Below are 15,953 nucleotides of genomic sequence, written 5' to 3'. Positions count from 1 at the left end.
ATTGGTGAGATCCAGACACTCTTACTATGCTAGATGGCACCAAATTACTTCATTAATGAGAAACACGATAATACCACACACATGTTGAGCCCCAACATATTGCCGAGGGGGAAATTACTTCACTGCGACAGCCCTAGAAATAACAAAAAATATTGGACCCGCTCCCAAGGACATTTTATAGGATTATCATTCATCATGAAATTTGTCACTCTAAGACTGCTCTTCTCTGGAGCAGAAGTCACAGAGTGATAAACAGACTACACAGTACAGTAAGACACTTAATTTAATCTGCAGGAAAAAGCTTTTGTGGGTTTAGAGTGTTATCTGAAACCTTGGCCAATATTAGCTACAATCAATACTATCTTGACAGGTGGTTTTCTAAACTGCGAGTATTGATACAAAGAGGAATTTGAGATCAATGAAATCATTGCTTGGTTTTTAATCGATCACTCTAGGGAGAACATCTCCTATCCTTTTGTATGATACCTGACCTTGGACAGATGTGTGGTGCAATTTTCAATTTTGATCAAACTACATGGACAGAGTCTACATGAGCTGAAGGAAAAGGTACAGAATCATTCTTAAATAATTCATGGTTATAGACCTTTTAATAGTTTCATGTGCCTAGATAAGTTTGTCTCTTTCATATGCTTAAATGTGTTTCATACACTTTAGTGTTCAAATCCCAAACAGAAGTTTCATGATTTTGCTTAAAGAAACCTTTACACACGGTTGCTCCACAGTATTGTGACACACAAGCTGATGGCAGACAAACAGGACAGATAAAGAGAGATGAGTTAAGGTGCCTGCTTACATTAAAGGTTCTTTGGGTTACAGATCAAAATGAACCACAATGTGGGCATAGAGAGTTCACAAGCATAAACAAACCACATCAAAGAGAAAAGACACAATAATTCTGTTAAATAAGCTCAACCCAAACCGCATGTCTTGAATTTGTCCCTGACTGTAGGCCTTGAAGAGAGCAAGACTTTAAAAGGCGCCATTACGGCCATTGCCAGAAGCAAGCCACCAACACCATCTACATAGTGACTCAGCAGCTCATACACACTTGAGAATAGCAGCAGAATCAGCTGAGGGAAGAGACTATTTTTAACACTGGTAGCACAAAACTGATAACTTGTAAAAAACATCAACAAAAAAGAATATACTTCTGGAGCGTCATCTTTAATTTACTGCATCGCTTCTTACAAGAAGACGGCCTCTGGCTTGGCCCAGGGGAAAACTCCCAACTTAATTATAACCTACCCTGGTACCTTAATTGAGTCAACATGTTATTATAACAGAGCCCATTGGAAAGGACTTGGAAAGGAAAAGCCAAGACTTTCTTCTCCAAACTGCCACACAACTACTCGTCTGCTGTGCCAAGTGTTTGAACCCCCAGGGACAGATGTATCACAAAGCTGGACAGATGCACACGCTCTGGGCAGACCAAATAATGTTCTTAAACATTAAAAGGAGGATTTAGCTGCCTGTTCCATTCAGACTCTTTATTGGTGGCCTGATTTCTCAGTTTTGTGGGAAAGTTAAAAATAATCACAAAAACAGAACATTGAAAGGAAAAGCCACCGCAGTTGAGTCTTCTACAGCTAAATGTGAGAAAGATACTGGAATCATAATCTCAGAGCTCTGTCAGTCCAAGCAAAGTATGGACTCCCTGTTCACTGTAATATATTATATATGTTTTCAGTGATCAACTCAGCATTTTATTTTGCATTTGGCTGTAAAAAAAAAACAAACATACATTTTAAATGCTACAGAAAAAAGAAGAATAAAGGAAAAGAACGGACAAAGACTATACAGACAAGCTCTACAGGAGACCATGTCTGTCAGAAGAATGTGCTGAAGTTTGAGGTCATTCTGTGGTACATGACCCCAAAATGTCACCTCATCTCAGTGCATCCATACACTGACAGACTAATTCATTTATAGTCACATTTAGGACAATTAAACATGCATGAATGGATGACAAAACATCCAGCTACTTAAGACAAAGACTATTATTGGCAGGTGATTGATGAACATGCTGATTATTGTACTGATGATGACAATTGTAAGAATGATGAAAGGTGATGATGATTATGATGGTAGTTAAGGACAAAGGACAAGGAACATAGACAAACAGAGAATACATAGCCAAACAAAAAATCAACACTCTCTTTCACAATGAAGCACCGTGATCAGAATCTCTGATGTAGTTTACTCTGAGCTTCATGAGGTTTAAAATATGGTTATAATAATATATAGTACACAACTATAAAATGAAATCCAAAACTGTGCTAAGATAAAGCTGAATTATGATTGTGGACCTGGCTGCTTATTCTCAATAATTAAGCAGGCATGGTTTTAACACATGAAGCTAATGAGAATCGGAGCTCAGTATGACAGACAGCAGCCAGGCACAGAGCAAATGAGGCTGGACTGAATTGGGGCTGACATTACAGTAAGCATAAATTGACAACCAGCGCTGCCACCTGTCCCCCGAAACACGAGTAAGTCACACTCGGCTGGCCACTCATTGTTGGGCCTGCCTGTGAAACTAAGCAATGATACCCATGCAGAGGGACATCTTTGAATATCAGGTCACAAGAGCATAAATGTCAAGTGCTCAGGTCATGTAAATGAGAAGTACAGTTTTTTCTTCTCAGTTCCGAATCTCACTCTTCCAGTCAGACCCCTTTTCTCTTTCTTGAGCAAATGATCATTTCCACAATAGATCTTCATTTCACTGCCAATAAAATCAACAGTGCCAGGCAGTTATTGCATTAGCAGTCTTTAAAAGCTATTAATAAACTAGATGTATAGTTTATAAGTAGCTTAAATAAAAAAAAAACATTGCCTTGCTTCCTCAGAAAAAAAAACAAAAAAAACCTACATCTCATTATTCTCACAACATTGAAGAATTAATGCAGTGAGATTTCATTTATTCATTACATGATAAATTACAGGCTAATGAGATTCCATTTCCATTCATCAAGCCTTGATGTGTCTTTTAGCCTAGACTTGGTCTAATGAATAGCTGCCTTGTAAGTGAGCTGAACTTAATTTGCATTTCTGAAGTTGACGTATCCTACAAGTCTTTACTCATTTACTCTGGACCTTCTACTTGTATGTGTGGCCTATAAATAGGTAGGTATTTTATCAGTTAATCAGTCACATGAAGACCAGGAAGAATTGGGAAGTAAGTAAGTTTTAAATACCTTTGCTGTTCTATAACAGCCAATTCAGTGAAAACCCATCAGCCCATATTTAAGCACAAAAATATGGCCTTTCTTGTATCTTGGTTGGTTTGTTTCTCTTCAGTTTATACATCCGGTAGCAGTCTTGGATCACTGCCAGCAATCATGTAAAAACGATTCTGACAAGATAGGGATTATTACTGCTGTTGGCTGATCTGATGTCCCTTTGTAAAATCCCCACAATTGAATAAAAAAAGATAGAGGGTAGAGAGATTGTGCTGAAGGCATACACAACTTCAGGCATCTGAAATAGCACTAACCCATTTGGATATTGAAAGCATATGAGATTACATTTCATGTATTGGATCATCACAGCTCTCCACTAACCTATATACCGTGTGTCTGACTGTTAGAATAGCTTATAGAAGCCCAGTATGTCAGAATAGACTGGTTATTACCATAGACTAAGACGGCAAAAGAAATGTATGTTTTTCTCTGGTTTGACTCTGGGGTTTCTATCAGTAGGCCACTTTTGTTTTGCTTGCTTAATTTTACTTTGTTTTTGTTTAACTTATCATTACAGAATGCAAACAGTTTATTTCGGAAAGGGCTGTCACAGCCTCCTCCAACAGTCAAAGAATATGTTTAGATAACAACTCATAACAGAGGGAAAGTCATATGAAATCAGTAAAAACTGAGAATGTATAACAACGCAAAAGAATTCTACTCTTTTCGCCTTAATGAAGCCTGCAACAATGGACACAACCAGATAAATCCCCAAGTAAGATAAAATGTGATTTTGGCTTCGCTGTCCTCTCATGACTTTTGTTCCCAAGGCTGAAACAGAGTTAACCTGATAATGCCTGTCTGCAGAGAGCCCTTTGCTGATGTCTGGAACTTAATCACAGAAAACACCATACACTGGTCTCAATTTACTCATCCAGACACTGCGCTCACATATACAGAAAAAGTGAACAAGACAATACGCTAAAATATGTTGAATTTGTCCTTTAACACAATCAAATAAACCATTAAAAAATGAAGGGAATACTTAAATCACACATGAGATCTCAATGAACGAAATAGTTCAAAATTCAAAGTCTTGTATAATTACTTGCCAACAAAATGACGTGACAACGGTCAGTGGAAACCGAAATTAGGAAGTGATTAAGGCCTTTTTTTTTTCTTTAAATGACTCATAATGGTACTGCACCCCACATGCCTCTATGCACTTCCAACAACGTCTGGACATGCTCCTGATGAGGAGGATGGTGTCCTGGGGGATCTCTTCCCCCATCAGGGCATCAGTGAGCTCCTGGACAGTCTGTGGCGCTACTTGAATGCACCGTTACAGAACGTCTCGATTGGATTCAGGTCTGGGGAAAGTGAGGGCCAGTCAATGGCATCAATGGCATGGACAATGGCATCAATGCCGTCGTCCAGGAACTGCCTACACACGGCCACATGAGGCCGGGAATTGTCCTGCACCAGGAGGAACACAGGCACGTATGGATGTGCTGGACTCCCTGTGCAGGCTAAATGGGCTGCAGGTGCCACCTCATGCTACCTGTAGTTACAAGCAGTGTTTCCTCTAGGATTTTCTTTCAGCAGCGGGGGCAGGACAAACAGCACCCTTATCTGTAGACATTAACATAAAAAATAGGCAACATGAGAAACCTCCTCCCTTCTGAGGTGCATTTTATTTGCACATTAAAATCCAAAAAGAAATGTCTCCTCATTAGCTTAAAAGGACTAGTTTGCATCACTTATTAGCTTTACTAACCTCAGCTCCTCCAGTCACCTCGTCCTTTCTTTTCCAAAACCACCTTTTCAGACTGGAAACTGAAAAATAATTTAATCAGTCTGTACAGGACAGAGCTGCAGGCTACGTCATTTTAGCTTGTACCTGATGTTCTCAACATTGGACAAGTAACGTTAGGCAGTAATAAAATACAGCTTCCACTTACTTTCCATAAATTGAGCTAATGTTAAGTTACATAGCAGCTATGTAGCTGCTGTAGAAGTTTTCCTGCTCAGCTGCGCAGTCTGAAGGGGAGATGTGAGCTAACTTAGCGCTAACCGGCATCACTTTTCCAGCAGGTGTGAAACAACAGACTTTTCTTGGTCTTGAGAAGCAAACACACTGTAACAGACACCGTACATTTACTGCCAGAATATTTTCCTCTGCTCGCGTTCACCGTCACTTTCTGCCGCTCGGACAATCAAACACTCGCTACGCATCTCCTGATTCAGAGTTACTCTGCTCTTATAACACAATCTGTCATCTATGTTCTGCATAGAACGAGGAGAGGAAGCGAGCCGAGCATTGAGTGCTGCAGAGTGAAAACATTTGTAACGCATAGTTTAATGATCGTGGGAAATTCTAGTAGCGACGATCGTGATTCAGCAGCGACTGTGATTATTATATTTTTTTTGAGCAGTGCATTTGGGCATGTGAGAGTTGACAGACAAAAGAATTTTGTGGACAACAAATGTGTTTCTGTCTCCTTGAACTATATGCAAGTTGCTGGGTGAAGCCCAAACCTGATTTGCCTGGTTAAAGTATGTGTTTTCAAGCAAAAGGCAAGCTATACGGGTTTCAGTACAAAGAAAATTACAGATAAACACACACCTAATGTATGATCCAACTGAACTGTTCAATACTAGTTTTTGAGGTATTTTATATGAACCAACCCAACTTTCATTTTCAGCGCAAGGTTTCTATAGCAGGCAAACAACAGGTATCAGCCAAACAGCTGTGAAACACACAGACGTGTCCTGTGGGCACATGCGCACGCACCACACAGAGTAACGCACACAAGCACACATAGATTCCTATGTGTGTAGAGAAACTTGAGATACCAATTACAGAGACCTTTAATGATATCATTTCCTATGTTTGCCAGACTACTTACTACCAAAAAAAAAGTTATTTAATGATTGTGTAAAAAAAAAAAGAAAAAGAGAAGAAAGGGTCTTTTGGTATTAATGCTAGCTAACTACAACCCCACACATGGTTCTGTTTTCAGCTGAGCCCCTTGCGTGACTGGGTCTTTTCAGTTGGCAGAAGCAGTGTATGCAGTCAAACAATCAAGATATGGCTGTGTTGACATTTGGTTTATCGGGGCAGCTTTTAAGATGAGAAAGATCCCACTGTTTTTATCAGTGGAGTTCAATTAGATCAAGCTCTCTGCCTAAGCTTAACCCCCCCCAAAACACACAAAAAGTTAAACCTGCACCAGTTGCTTTCCGGTGCACTTATATGTTGAATTTAGCCTACATCAAACAGTAAAAGATTAAAGAACAGATTTTTAAATGAACAAAGCATTCTAAATCGAATCTAAGTTTAAATGCTTATCAAAATCTTGCCCATGAACTAATAGGTTAATAAATATAAAGCACAACATAACAACACACACGTTTTTATAGCTGAGAGTAGTAGAAAGGTTGCCAACATCTACCGTAATTAATTTAGTGGTCTGGTTTGAATGAAAATCAACAAGAGAATGGATACCTGAGTGAGGTCATGCCTGCACAAATATTTATGTGACCCTTGTTTTGTTTTCCTAAGGGAATACTTTTTAAGATAAGTTAAACGGGAGTGCAAAAAGATGGGGAGCAAGATAGGGGGAGGGGGAGGGGGAGGGAGTAGTATGAGAGTCCAACTGAGAAAGAGGAAGAGAGGTATCTGACTTAAAGGCACAGTTAGACAGCCTGTCCGAAACAATTTCAGTGAGTCTTCAGGGAATTATAGTATGCAGGGCTACTGCATAAAACATGTTAGGAATAAAGGACTTAAAAGCTCCAAAACAGACACACAAACTCTCAGGAGTCTCCCCAGATTGCATGGCTATTATGATAGTATGACTAATTTCAAAGAGTGGATTGTGATGGTGCAACGCGAATGTGTCATTCATTAAGAAAAGCCGTGCACTACTATGCACACAGGGAGAAATAAGTACACACACACACACACACACTCTCTTTGGGTACACTCTTTCACTTTCTGCAGTTCTGATTTTCTTTAAAAGACAGGAAGGCAAAGACTTGTAACCAGAGAGGCCCAGAGGACTGTGTCACTCAGCACCCTCCCCTACTTTGTCTTAGTCCTTCCCGCATAGTCCACTCTTTAGGTCCTGGGAGAACAAAAGCTGTCTACTGGGTAAGGTTAAGCTCTCCTGTTTTCTAATATGCCTAAAAGTCAATATGAGAGCAGCAAAGGGAAATGTCTGTGCTAGGTTAGGCAAAATTCTTATAGTCAAATTTTTAAGTAGTTGCTGTGATGTTGAAAGATCCAAACCAAAATGATTTAGCCTAGAGTAGTTCAAAAGAGGCCGTGCTGAACCGCACCATCTGCTCTGATAAATCAGGTGCAGCTCATAGTGATTTGGGCTCAGCACAACATGACCTCAATGCTGCCTTCTGTCAAATGGTGAACTTTGCATTGCACATTTCAAGTTCCCAACACTGACCGGCCATGAGCACAAGAAACTGTTAGCACACAGTCAGGGCAATCTCTTTGTAATAAATAACGGTTTACTGCAGGCTTGTATACCAACAACTTTGTGCTAAGAGAAGTGTTTCTAGTCAAATCACAGTGTTATTTTAATCATTTTAACAACAATAGCTTACAGTCTGTTCCTTTAACTGCTCTGAAAGTGTCAACATAATGTTGAATAAGTTTGACGTCATTACAAGATTATCTTTTGTTATTTCGATAAAACTAAATAAATAAATATTTTATAAACTTAAGATAATAAAGCTGGAGAAAATGTAATGTTAGCTGTAATCACAATTGATGTGCAATGGATCAATATAAACATAAATGATAATAATATACACAGAGTGTCCTAAAACAATACCATTGTTCATTTCTACTTGGGTAATAATAAGTAAGTGCGACAATGTTAATTTAAAAAAATCCAAACAACATGGTTAAAGCAGTTAACAAATGATAACCTGGAATCTTTTTAAGAACTAGTAATTATGTCTGGCAAAATACAAAAACAAACAAACAAACAAAAAAAAAAACACACAGTGAGTTGTTACAGTCTTTGATTGAGTAAGATTGTTTTTCTACACAATATTCATGCTATGTTTGGGAACTTGTAGGATGCTGAAACTGCAGTGGAAAATTGCCTTGGTAAAACACAAAAAAGGGTTGACAAAATCACTAACAGATGTACATTCACAGGCCCACAGTATGGTACCTTCACGTCACAACCTACCCGTACAGTGCAGGTAATCGCAGACAACTGGGAAAAAATTGAATAAAAGGAGACCACTGCTATTGTCAGAAAAGTATGTATAGTAGTATTATATAGTAAACTATATAATAACTGACTGACATATGAATGTATCAAAAAAGATAATGATGGACACTTGATGATTATCAAGTGGAAGAATAATATTTAAAAAGCTGTTTTGAAAATGTGTCCATCTGCTATCATTGAACCACTCTTCCACTGCTACGCTTACAGCCAAATAATGCTGAGACAGGCCAGTCAGCGGACAGGCAGGGTCAGCCACCGGCTGCTTTCCAATAGATCTTTCTGGTCAAGCTGCAGGCCTGGAGAGAGCATAAGTACCCACTGTTTGGCTTTTGATATGTTGTAGCCATTGATCTGCAACTGGCTCCCAGCTCTAATGAATAATGAATGGCCATATTGTCATCCCACACAGATCACATTTCACATGGCAATGGACTGCACTGGTAATTAGCCAGAGCTTTGCTGGCCTGCAGCTTGCTGTGTTGAACTTGCCAGCCACTGCAGTGCAGAGAAAGAGAGATTGTTGAAGCAAAATTGCAAGGGTCCTTTATGGTATCAAATATAAAGTTTAAAAAAAATATATAACCTATACATTTGAAAGGATCTTTAATTTTAAATCCCGTGTATAGCTGTGGAACTAGTTCCTTCTCAGAAAATTAGCAGAGGACCAGAAAGACCAAGAGAGCTGGGATGTAATAAAGAGGAAAATTAATGTATGATGTCGGGTCTGGAGGAACAATTATACTTAGGTCGCCATGCTTTATTTGACCTAGAAACATTCATTTTCTGGGTCTGTATGAGGAAAGCTGTATGACTGGTGATTTCACTGTTGAAACAGACCCTGTGCATGAATTAAGTGAAATGTATAGTGATGGGTATAGATAAGCACATCCTGTTCACCATAATGTTTAGAGATTTATGGGTTAATTTTGCCTCACCGACTAATCTTTAGCTCTGACACAGAAGTAGGACAGTTTTTTAAACTGCAGTCTTGTGCAACAGGCAGGGACAATCATGTCCAAGATGAATCAGCGTTAGCTTAACTAACTTAGCTCTGTGTATATATAATATGCATTCAACAGTCACAAGAGCAGGCCCAGTTCTTTCTAGTATTTCACTTCACATTGTGCGATAGTGAATAAATCTTTTTCTAAAATAAAGGAGTGCATTTTTAAATGAATATGATAAATTGAAAGCAGAGGAGTGATGACTGCATCTTCTAATTGTTTTCTACACTTCTTTGACTAAGGAAGCATTCATCATGAAAGAACCAATGTATCAAACAATCTGCTGTCACAGTGATGACGCTTAAATTAATACATAAAATTAAATACATAAATAAACAAATAAATACTTTGATAGCGGCTTGTGCTGAAATAGATTTCAGTCATGTCAACAGTTATTCACATAATGACTTCCTCTTAAGTGCCTACAAAATTCTGTGCAGTAATGCTTTATTTCAAGTTGAATTTAGAGCTTTTACTTTGAAAAGTTCTGAAAGACATTCAAAAGAGTCTGGGCAAGGGCTGTCGCAGTAACCGCAAAACTGAGATACCACGCTATTGGTCAGGCCTACTGCAGATGGCAAGCACCGCATCAAACGCAATGTTTATACTTTACACTTCAGTGCGTGTTAAATTAATAAATTAGTTCTAAATAAATAAATGAAATTAGTGTTCTTTTACTGTTTATTTTAAAGGTTAGCTAACTTGATGTTAGCATATTGCGCGGCTAATGTGGCTAGCAGGCTCTGCGATGTTGGACTAACGTTGTGTATTGCTGTGGTATGTAAATTGACTTGATAGACATGCCCTGAAGGTAACGATATAGGGAACGTTACGTGTGAAAAAGACACAGTCAAACTACAAAAATGAGTTTGCTTGGCAATGTTGTTGACTAGCACCCAGCAGCTAGCTTGCGCCGACCATAAAGCTGCTATTAGCGGCTCACTGGTCAGTGAGGGGAGATTCACAGGCACTCTTACTATGCTACATGGCACCAAATTACTTACTTACTATTGATTAAAAATGCGATAAGACCACACACTGTGATGTTAAGCTCCAACATATTACTGTGAGGGAAATTACTCCACCGCGTCAGCCATAGCCTGCAGCATGCTTGACACACCTCTTAAAAAAAAAACGTCAGGAAAGGTGAGATTGGATTCCCCCTGAATGCCACTGAAGGACTTTTCTCTGCCTAGAGATGCTGGGGAAATGAAAATAAGTGTCCATAGGTTGATGGATTTGGATCAATTGCCAGGACGCACACGCTCTAGCACATGCTTTATTGTGAGTATTTGAAACAGTCTCTTCATAGTTAATTTGTTGAAGAGGCAAATAAATATGTTCATGCAAGGGGAGACCGAACACACAACCCTCCGATTAAAAGGCCTGTACACAACTGACTGAGCTAACCGGGAACCCAACAGTTGTTTTTAAACGATCAAGCTTATTTGCCGACCCCTTATCTACAGCATTAATAACACTGAAACAACGTGACAATGGCGGAGATACTGCTAGATATTAAGTGCATCCTTAGAACTTAATATAAAATTCTTACAACTCCGTTTAAACACATTTATTTCTAACATATATCAAACCAAGATCAGAGACACACACACACACGCACACACGCACACGCACACGCACACACGCACACACCCCTTCCTTTATTAGAGAGATATAAGCCTGGGCAAACATTTTGTTTACATTACAGGATATGCTTTTTTAAAAAGTTGCAAAAATGGATGTGGGGTGGTGATAGAGCAGTGGATAAGATGCATACCTTTGGTGTGAGAGACCTGGGTTCGAATCCACTGTGAGACACCAATGTGTCCCTGAGCAAGACACTTAACCCCTAGTTGCTCCAGAGTTGTATGTCGCTTTGGATAAAAGCGTCAGCTAAGTGGATGTTGGAATGGAAGACAAGCTTGTCCAATAAAAGTTAAGTGTAATCTCCAGCTATGCCAAAGTATGTGGACTAACAAACTGGTAGAGAACAATGCTAACTTTATTCTGTAAGGCTTGTCACAGTGTAGCAAGAGCTTCTGTTTGTACTGTATTGCACATCAAATGTACTATACTACTACAACTGAATTACAGTACTGTTTACAAAACAATTTACAAACAACACACTCTCATTACTTTTAAATAAAAAAAACAAAACGTAAGGTCCATCCCTTGATCATTGCAGTGTGCAGCAAAAATGTTTGCCCAGAATTAGAGTGCTTGAAACGGAACAGGCTAATTCAGAACAGCATGCATACGTCTGAAATCTGTCCAAGCCATGGCTGATAAACGTATTCTCGTGTGATGCAGTGGTTTTCAGTCTGCCAAAGGAGAACTGCCTACAAGATGCTCCTCAAAGTGTTGCATTTAGCTTACTGTGATCATCAAATCCATGACGAAATATCAACCAAAACCAGCCTCTCTGCTTTGGCAGAAGATATCTTCCCGTAAGAGATGAAACAACCCTGATAAATCCCTTGCACAAATTGGGGATATAGACAACATTAAAAGCAGTAAAAAGACGCAGCAAAATGTGTGATAACTTAAAATATCCCCCCATTCTATAGCACAGTTTTAGCGACTTGCTACAGGTAAATAAGAAAATCCATCAGCAAAGCAGCGTTGTGTTTTCCAAGTATAGTGTTTGTTATACCATTTCTGGCCATTTCACCTACTACAAGCACATCCTAGCTTTAGGAAACCATCTCGGCAGGAAGACTAAATGCAAACTAGTTAGCAAACACACAGCTGTATGAGAGCATGATAAGCAAATGCAAAATGGCAGAAACAACAAGAAATACACTTTTATTTGAAATTGTTTGTTTCAAATTATTTACAGTATGACTTAACTGTATATAGTCTACACCAGGTCACTAGTCTGACAAAATCTGAGATGATTTCTTAAGAGGGTCTCACAAAGAAGAAAGTTGGGAGCCCACATTTGGGAAAGCTGGGAATGGAGGTGTTATCAGTATTCGTTTAAGATTTACTAATTCCTCATTTCCTGTATGAGGGTTTCACCCCAGCAATTACTACATAACGTAATATTGTGAGTTTTTGGCTGCTCTTAAAACATGTTGCATGGGCAGTGTGTGTTTGTTGGGGGGGGGGGGGGGGGGGATGTCACTATCTATAAAAGTAAGCCTGGGGAAAACACCCATCAAGAGGATGGATTTAGACCCTTTCTCTTTCTCTAATTACTGGAAATTGGTTTAACTCTACAGTAAGTGTGCTGTAGGGATAGAGCCTATTCACCTCTCGTGATAATGCAGAGAATGTCTTCATTATGAATATTACAACTATTCAAGGTCATGCAACAGCCCTGACTTTGCACACATGAAAATCAAGACATTAGTTCATGCTAAGGTAAACTACCAGGCATAGAGATTTTTGTTTCAAACTAAAAACACTGCTAAACTAAAGGCAAACCAACTAACAATTAGGGCTAGATGTCATCTATCACGTCATTTATTTTTATTAAGGAGATAACAAGCTTACATACAGGAGTTGGCAACAGTGGCATGAAGGACAGCAAGCTTATAACTGGAAAGTCGCTGGTTAAGTTGGTCTTGTGCAAGGCACATAATGACCCCTAATGCTCCAGTGCAACTGCTCAGTGGCCCACAAACAAGACTGTAGTTGTTCTACGAATCTCCTAGATGTGACTGTGTATCCATGTCATGTATTTCTGAAAATGTGCATTCATGCTCTTCAAACCTACCCAAAGTCAAGACTTAAAGACTTAAAGGTTAAAGAAAAAGAAATAAGGATGGTTTAAATGTTTAGGTAACTTGCTGTGTCCCTGCACTGGACAAGCAGTATGGAGAATGGGTAGATGGCTGTAGGCTCCTGATTTCTCTCAAACCCAATCCCACAAGAGAAGGTAACATTACCAGAAAGTAATCAATCAAGATAAACACCTTGATCACACCTAGGTTGGATCTTGGATGTCATTAACACATTTGACTTCATACACACTAAAAAAGATTACATAGCATTTATGCTTACCTTGATTTTAAGTGAAATGTATGTGGCTATTAAGTTCAATTAAGTGTTACATACCACGAATGCAACTTGGTGTCTATTACTTGTCATTTCTCTTCTTCAAAGCTCACTGAACGTAGCAATAGACACGGATCTGTGTCTGTTATATAACAAAAGGTACAAATTAGTGGATCATGTTGTGTGAGTCAGCGGAAGGTGATCTCTTACCTGCAACAGGTGAGTCAGCGGCGATCACTGTTACTAACACCGTCATTCCCAGAAACACTACATGCTGGCCATGGGCATGCATAAGAGCCTTGAGCATCACCACCAAACACGCAGAGGAGACTAAACCTGCCATGGTACGGGGCAGTAAGGTCAAGGCATTTCATCCAGTTGAGAAGTGACGATCGAGGTTTGGGTTACTTTGGGCTGCTTGGTTTGTTCTCCTTTAGTTTATGGGCCCTCCTTCCATAACATGTGCTTGCAGTAAAGCATAGCTGTTGAAAACAAAAGAGCAACCAGCGTGACACTCAAAAAAAAAAAAAAAGTAACCACATTTACTGTTATGATTTTGACCATCAATCCATTAACTGTAAACAGCTGAACTGAGGTATACATAAGCACACACTCTTGTAATAATAGAGATGCTTGTTTGAGCAAGGGGACAAATAGGTCAGTTGGAACAAGATAATTCTTCTAAAGTTGAGGAAATATCAAAGGAAATTTCTCTCTTTCTATTATTGGCAGGACATTAAATACAGTGTGCTTTATCTATGCACTATGCCTTCTAGTACATTTAATGTGGCATCTAATATTAAATTTAGTTTTGGATTGGAAAATGTAATTTATTAAACCCTGACTCACTGTCTCAGACTCACAGAATATAGGCTACATCTCACCACAGAAGTAGAATATCATAAAATAACTATAATAACTATAATGATAACAATAATACTACAAACTTACTACTACTAATAATAATAATTACATCCCACTTTAAAACAAACAACATTTGGGGGTGCACACTGGACTGACACATTTCCTGCACATGGCCATCCAGGTCCATTATAAGGTGGCGTCAATAACATTAGTCAAATGAACACAAATGAGAGATTATTATGCCATTACATAAACTAAACAACATCACTAACTCCACATAGGCGGATAACACGTAATGCAACGTGGTGAATAAAGCCAAAGAGGACCGCACATAGAACCAGCGCAGACTTCAACCCCCGGCTGTATGGCTAGCTTTCAGACGCTCTCTCATCACGGTCTCTTGTCCTACATCCCGTCCCGTTACTTGCAAGTTTAACGGTCATGTGGCTCTATATAAGCCGGCTACATCTCCATTTGAGTGTCACAGCAAAATGCTAAAAACGGGTTTAGTTTAGGTCATTTGGTAATATTTCACACAGCTAGCTTTGAGTGCACAGATAACACGATTTTTTTTCTCCTTTCCCCCAGCCATTCCTGTCAGCCTGCTTTCCAGAGCTGCGCATTCAGACTTACCAAAAAAAAAGGAAGCTCCAACTTTATCAATTCCTTTGTCTGGGTTAAGCGAAAATATCCTTGGACGATTAAAAATGCTGTCTGAGGCTTCGTCTTTGACCGTCATGTAACCACCTGCCTGCGTTTGGAGTTATTTCAGTGTGGACGTACTGTTGACGAACTGGTAGCTGGGTTTCATCTGACACTCTTTTGGTAACAGTTACCTTCTCTCGTCCTGAGGATTGGGTTAGTCCCGCCCCTGGCTGATCTGATTAGGTTCCAATTTATCAAAACCCGCTCTCATTGGCTGCAGCTCTTTTCTGTCAAGGTGGGGTTTTAAAAATTAGGTTGGTCCTCCTCGACTGGCGTCTGCGGCTTCCACGGCAACGTCTCCTGCCATCATGCACAGGTATAGCCCTATGCTATATCTTTGGATGGATATCACTGTCAGCATTTTCATTGGTTGGCAAGAAATAATAAAAAAAATAATAGAGTCATCAAACTGACACCGTCTACTTTTCTGGACGGATTCTTCTCTGGTATGACCTACTGGTTGTTCTACTGCGATGCCTTTTAACATTCATAAGCCCATTTTCAGCGCAGTCTTTACACTTAACATATGAGAAGACACAACAAGGATGCACACTTAGTTTCTAATGTAATGCATGATTTCTGTGAGGAAGTAAATGCCCCAAATTACAAAGAACTTAAACGGTCCGAGATATGGCTCCGTGGTGCATGCTGTAATAATCGTGCTTAGCAAGCTTTTGTGGTTGAAAACAAATGGAGACGATCAGCATGACCCACTCAAGTCAGTGCCAGTCTATAATACCTCAACATTTTGGTGCACACCGCCACCTGGTGGCAGTATATTATGACTAATGTTGGTGATGGTAGATCAGTTAGGCTTTCTCAACATTTAGCAGGTATTGAGTGTGCCATGGAAAATTGAATCTCTTTTTAAAGCGTGACTTGATAATTTTAATAAAGAAATTTCC

The 15,953-nt window shown here is 39.3% G+C and overlaps 1 protein-coding gene across 4 annotated transcripts in view; it reads right to left on the bottom strand.

Moving 5' to 3' along the window:
• The window catches only part of si:ch211-1e14.1 (UPF0606 protein KIAA1549), a 41,948-nt gene extending 26,754 nt beyond the window's left edge, over positions 1 to 15,194 (bottom strand). For 2 of the 4 annotated variants that reach the window (XM_038705921.1, XM_038705922.1), the window contains exons 1-2: positions 14,977 to 15,193; positions 13,690 to 13,961 (exon numbers count right to left, since the gene is read on the bottom strand). In XM_038705921.1, the coding sequence (XP_038561849.1) occupies positions 13,690 to 13,822 (133 nt within the window). In that variant the 5' untranslated portion in view covers positions 13,823 to 13,961; positions 14,977 to 15,193. Of the gene's footprint in view, positions 1 to 13,689; positions 13,962 to 14,976 lie in introns of all 4 variants that reach the window. The other 2 variants (XM_038705924.1, XM_038705923.1) reach the window with 2 other exon arrangements.
• Positions 15,195 to 15,953: the final 759 nt, after the last annotated feature.

This window comes from Micropterus salmoides, unplaced genomic scaffold (genome assembly GCF_014851395.1).
Source record: "Micropterus salmoides isolate LMB-PRFRI ecotype aquatic unplaced genomic scaffold, ASM1485139v1 Ms_hic_scaffold_8, whole genome shotgun sequence".
Lineage (NCBI taxonomy): Eukaryota > Metazoa > Chordata > Actinopteri > Centrarchiformes > Centrarchidae > Micropterus > Micropterus salmoides.
Note: the sequence above shows the minus strand (reverse complement) of the source record. Positions and strands in the feature narration are given on the sequence as shown.